At 33.4% G+C, this 4,816-nt stretch overlaps 1 protein-coding gene across 1 annotated transcript; it reads right to left on the bottom strand.

Annotated features, from left to right (window-relative positions):
- Positions 1 to 350: 350 nt before the first annotated feature.
- LOC120163500 (expansin-like B1) lies at positions 351 to 1,468 on the bottom strand. The gene is made up of 3 exons (XM_039173426.1): positions 1,293 to 1,468; positions 751 to 1,172; positions 351 to 654 (listed from the first exon to the last, which is right to left on the bottom strand). The coding sequence occupies exons 1-3, from the start codon at positions 1,426 to 1,428 to the stop codon at positions 457 to 459; spliced, it is 756 nt and encodes a 251-aa protein (XP_039029357.1). The 5' UTR covers positions 1,429 to 1,468; the 3' UTR covers positions 351 to 456.
- Positions 1,469 to 4,816: the final 3,348 nt, after the last annotated feature.

Raw genomic sequence — 4,816 nt, 5'->3', positions numbered from 1 at the left:
TTGATAAAAAGGAGAAAACAACTCTCAAGAAACTCTCTAAAATCTCTCTAGTATTGGAAGAAATCTAGAATGTTTTGGGATGATTTTGAAGCTAAATGATATAGAGTATTTATAGTTGAAACTTAAGGACTAATTTATAAAATTAACTAAATTTTAGAGATTAAATTTAGTAATTATCCCTTTATTTTTTTCAACAATTTGATTGCTATATTAGCCGCCCAAAACCATTTTTCCAGTCGCCCCATGTGCTTTGATTTTCAACAGATTTGGTACACAACCATAAAGCAAAACTACATATAACGAAGCATTTTTTATTAAACGAAAGCCAATGCTTGAGCGTTTTGCTGACTTATAAACTCCTACTTACCGACATAATACTAATGAAACAACCATAATTGAAGAAACTAGTTATCTTTTAGAAGGCTTTCTTTATTCTCAAAACACAATTCCGGTGCTTCATTCAAGCTGAACATCGGATTCATAAGCTACTCCAGCTTCCCAGTTATTGGGGAGGGCGTTGGATGCCTCCACCCAATACACCCCGGCGCTGCTACTCACTTGGAACCTCAAACTGATGGATCCCGATGATGGTGGGTTCGTGTCGAAAACTGCTCCATATGCCCTCCTCATAAATATCCACTCCTTACGATCCGCCTGTGCCGTTCACATTCGATTTTCATACGCATCAGTATCGTCACAACAAATTCTAATGTTTCAGAATTACTGAATTCATTCGAGCGTTTTAATTACCTGCCAAATTTGCGCCGCGAGGATCTCGCTTCTTCCGGCTTGGTACAAGACCGCAATGGCCAAGTAATTGGGGTACTTGCTATGTTCATGAACCTTGAACTGCAGCTTGTAACCGCCGTAGCGGCAGGGGATTCTCTTGTATTCGACATAAACGACTCCGAAAGCGTACAGCTCGTCCGCTTTGTCCGATTTCGCTAGCCTACCGTAAGCGCGGGGGCTGAGGATGAAATCGGTTTTGTCGCCTTCACCGTGGTCGGTCACCACGATGTTCACCCCATCATCAGTGCAGAGCTGAGGGTTTGTGCACCTAACCTGATAGCAAGCACCACAACCACTTCCCTTCTTGTAGAGCCTGTACGAAACCCCAGCCACATTCGCATCATTCACAGTCCTTCCATACTCTCCATACCCGCAGGCTCCACCTGAAATTCATCACAGTTCAAACATGACATTTATATCTGATATCTCTGTCTAAATAACGAAGGAAATAAATAAATAAATAAACAAGAAATATATTATATATATAGGAGCAATGTACGTACTTGGAGTCCCTAAACGGTCGGGGCTGCCATAATAAGTTGCTCTGGACTTAACGAAATTGTCCTGGGAGTAACACAGTGTAGACGAAAGCACCATGATCCACACAAAGAAACAATGAAACTTAAATGAATACCCCATGTTTTCAGCTACAAAAGCAATCAATTTGAACAAAGAGAAGACAGATATCATACTGAATGAGAAGCTGAGACATCGGAGTGCCATATTTATAGGAGAAGGGAAGAGGGCGCTGTTGATCAAATTGCCATGCCCTTCTCTTCCACCAATTAAGGCTAAAGGGTTTAATGGGGTAGGATTAAAGATGAATTGTACTCACAAATTGCTATATTATATCATTTGTTTATGCTGTAATTGCTTTTCATCCATTATAGGTATAACAGTGGAGAAGAAGATGTTTTTGGTATTCTTCGTCCTCCGTTTCTCCTTTTTCTACCTATCGATCAAAAGAAAATCAACGGAAAGATGAAATAAAAGAATCCCACATTATTTTAGCTAAACTGGAGGTTTTCTTATTGTTCTAATTTTTTAAGTTATAAAATGAATACTAATTTTTTTATTATAAAATAAACATTACATTTTAGTTGTTTTAATTATTTTTAGGGGATAGGATGATATATTATATTAACTAGTAATATCTCGTTTGATCTAAAGTGTAACTAAAATTTTGTGTTACTATTTTTCCAACATTCCTAAGCAAAATTCTAAAAAAGTAAACTTTTAGTGTGTGTATGTATATATTTATAATTTATTTTTAAACTTATAAAAAATATTTTTCATTTTTGAGAATCTTCTTACAAGTAATACAATTTTAATAAAAACCCGTCATATTTCTCGTTACTTATACTCTCACTCATGAACGACACATATATCAGAAAGTAACGTATAACAAAAATTTAGGAGGAAATAAACTTATAAATTTCTAAAAGGTGAAAATAAATTATCAATAAAAATACATAAAATATGATAGTTTAATATTTTGAGGGGAGTAGCTAAGGGTTCATTCTTACTTTCACCCTCATTATAACATATAACAAAATTTAATGTTCGATATTTTGTATATCCTATAACCATAATGAACATATCTCTATACTTTTTTAAAGCTTTTATGAAATTATAATGATTTTAAAACATATACTCTATTTAATCTCATAGCTATATAGTTATGCAACGAAAGATAATGTTTATTGTGGCGTGTTCATGCAAACGTCGCTGCTGTTGTCATTTTGTGGCACTGTTATAATATACACCGTTAAATGTATAAAATTAGTGACGCTTACTCAAAACAACGCTAAAAGTGTGTACAAAGTTTTTGTTGACCATCTTTTAGTTGTATTATATTTTTCAACAGATATTTCAAATTTAAAATCATCTTACTAAATAAAAAATACTATTTTTAAGGATGAATTTCCTTTCATTTAAGATATTTAGCCAAACAATAGTTATTTAAAAAAAGGGTAAATTACACCAATCATCACTGAACTTTACTTTCTCTCATATTTCACTCACTATACTTTAAATCCGTTCAATTTCCTTGTTGAATTTAACATATTAGCATTTTTGGTCACTCAACCGTTTTCTCACAAAACAACGTTATAAATGAGTTGTTATATAGATTCAAAATGACGTTGTTTTGGTGAAAATTTTGTTTTTTTTTTAAAACGGCGTTGTTTTAACGCCGTTAAATATTTAACGGCTGAGTGACCAAAATGCTAATTGTATTAAATTCAACGATGAAATTGAACGGATTTAAAGTATAATGAGCGAAATATGAGAGAGAGATTAAAATTCAACGATGATTGATATAATTTACCCTTAAAATAATTTGACCAAAAGGCCTAAAGAAATATATTTTAATATGGGATAAATACCATAATTAATTTATATAAAAAACAAAAACAAAAAGAATTGCTTAGATAATCAACTATCATCTTGAACATAGGCATATGCAACTGGAACAATATTGCAAGTCAAAGACACCAGTCAAAGAAACTAAAAAATTTCATGTTTGTCACTTTTCAAGTTCAAAAGATTAGAGCATGAGGGTCGAGGGTGCCTGGCTGAAATGTTATTAAATTAAAATTGACTAACTTGGAAATCATGAAAATAAAGGATAACATTATAATGGACTTGAATTTAATACTAAATTTTAACAGTGTTAACGTAAACGTAACAAATAAAACTAACCATTGTACGAACATACCGTAAACGTAAACTAAATTATAATTAGGATATTGTACTATAATCATTAACACAAAAACTAACACCTACATCACAAAAGGACCATAAAAGGAAAATGTTAAAAAACCTAACAAATGCTCGAATAAAATAAAGATACGAACAAATCTTACTGCATCGGCAAACGAATCACAAAAGGTGATGAAACTACCGACAAATCGCAAATTAGAGTCAAACTATGTGAGAAAACTATTCATGAGCGCAAAACGCGTATCCAAATCAATCTGAGGGTCCAAAGCAGAGAAGATCAACGGGATAATAAATAAGCGTCATCTTAATCAGTCATAGCGATGTCAAATCCAACCCCGTGAAAAACGATAAACGAAAAAATGACAAAAAATCGTAAGATACCAAAAGATAAAAAACATATCACAAAGGCAGATATAAACGTGTCATAAAGGCAGAAAACATGTTACAAAAATTTAATTATTCTTATTAAAAAATTAAAAAAAGTAACAAGCAGGCGACAACCAACATCGAAACCGGTGCCATCTCCAGTTAAACAAAATTAAAGAAAAAAATTAGATTGCTTAATAATTCTGAATGCCGGAGGTCTCTCACGAAAGCTGCTCTCAACCTGGCGTGGGGGGCAGCCTACTATCCTTCATCCCCTACCCCATTACATATGGGAATAGGGTCAACTAATTTTTTTTATTTAATCACTGACAATGTATACATATTTTATAGATGGAAGTGTTTGAATATTACAATTTTTTTTAACCATGAGCTCACACGGTGAATCTTCTCTAATAAACTGACAAGTTTAGCATGTATTGTAACGACTGCAATAAACGCACCACTTTGGTGGGTTTCATTGTAACGCACTACCACGACAGCTAAACCAGTAAGAAAGTAACAAAATCTCTTAAACTACTGTCATTTATGGTGGAAAATTTTAAGTGAAAGACTTCACATTTTAGGGTGGAAAGCCATCACTTCACTGTTTTCGCAGGTTTAAATAACAAATTGATCTTAAAAAAACAAAACTCTTGACACGTTTAAATGGATGTGGGCATGTACAAGGAACAAGGTTAAATTACAAAGTTTTAACTTTTGTATAGGATTACATGTGTAAATGTAGGTTCTATTAGTATAGTATTTTATTTGCGAAGTGGGTTAGTGGCTTTTCTTCCTTGTTTTCCAGTTGGCGATTGCACGTGAAATTGTGTTGCAAATACCATGGTTTCATGGCTATGGTGGTGATTGATTAACACCTGGTTTCCAGTTCATTAGTAGACAAGACACTCCCCAAACATGTACTGTAACATTTAAG

The sequence above is a fragment of the Hibiscus syriacus genome, unplaced genomic scaffold (genome assembly GCF_006381635.1).
Source record: "Hibiscus syriacus cultivar Baekdansim isolate YM2019G1 unplaced genomic scaffold, ASM638163v2 tig00111458_pilon, whole genome shotgun sequence".
NCBI classification, from domain to species: Eukaryota; Viridiplantae; Streptophyta; class Magnoliopsida; order Malvales; family Malvaceae; genus Hibiscus; species Hibiscus syriacus.
Note: the sequence above shows the minus strand (reverse complement) of the source record. Positions and strands in the feature narration are given on the sequence as shown.

Bases quoted from the DNA above. Each gene is read 5' to 3' on its own strand.
- LOC120163500 (XM_039173426.1), bottom strand. From the start codon at position 1,428: ATGGGGTATTCATTTAAGTTTCATTGTTTCTTTGTGTGGATCATGGTG. The intron at 1,173-1,292 runs GTACGTACATTG...GATGAATTTCAG, and splicing joins CGACCGTTTAGGGACTCCAA to GTGGAGCCTGCGGGTATGGA. The intron at 655-750 runs GTAATTAAAACG...TGAACGGCACAG, and splicing joins TCGCGGCGCAAATTTGGCAG to GCGGATCGTAAGGAGTGGAT.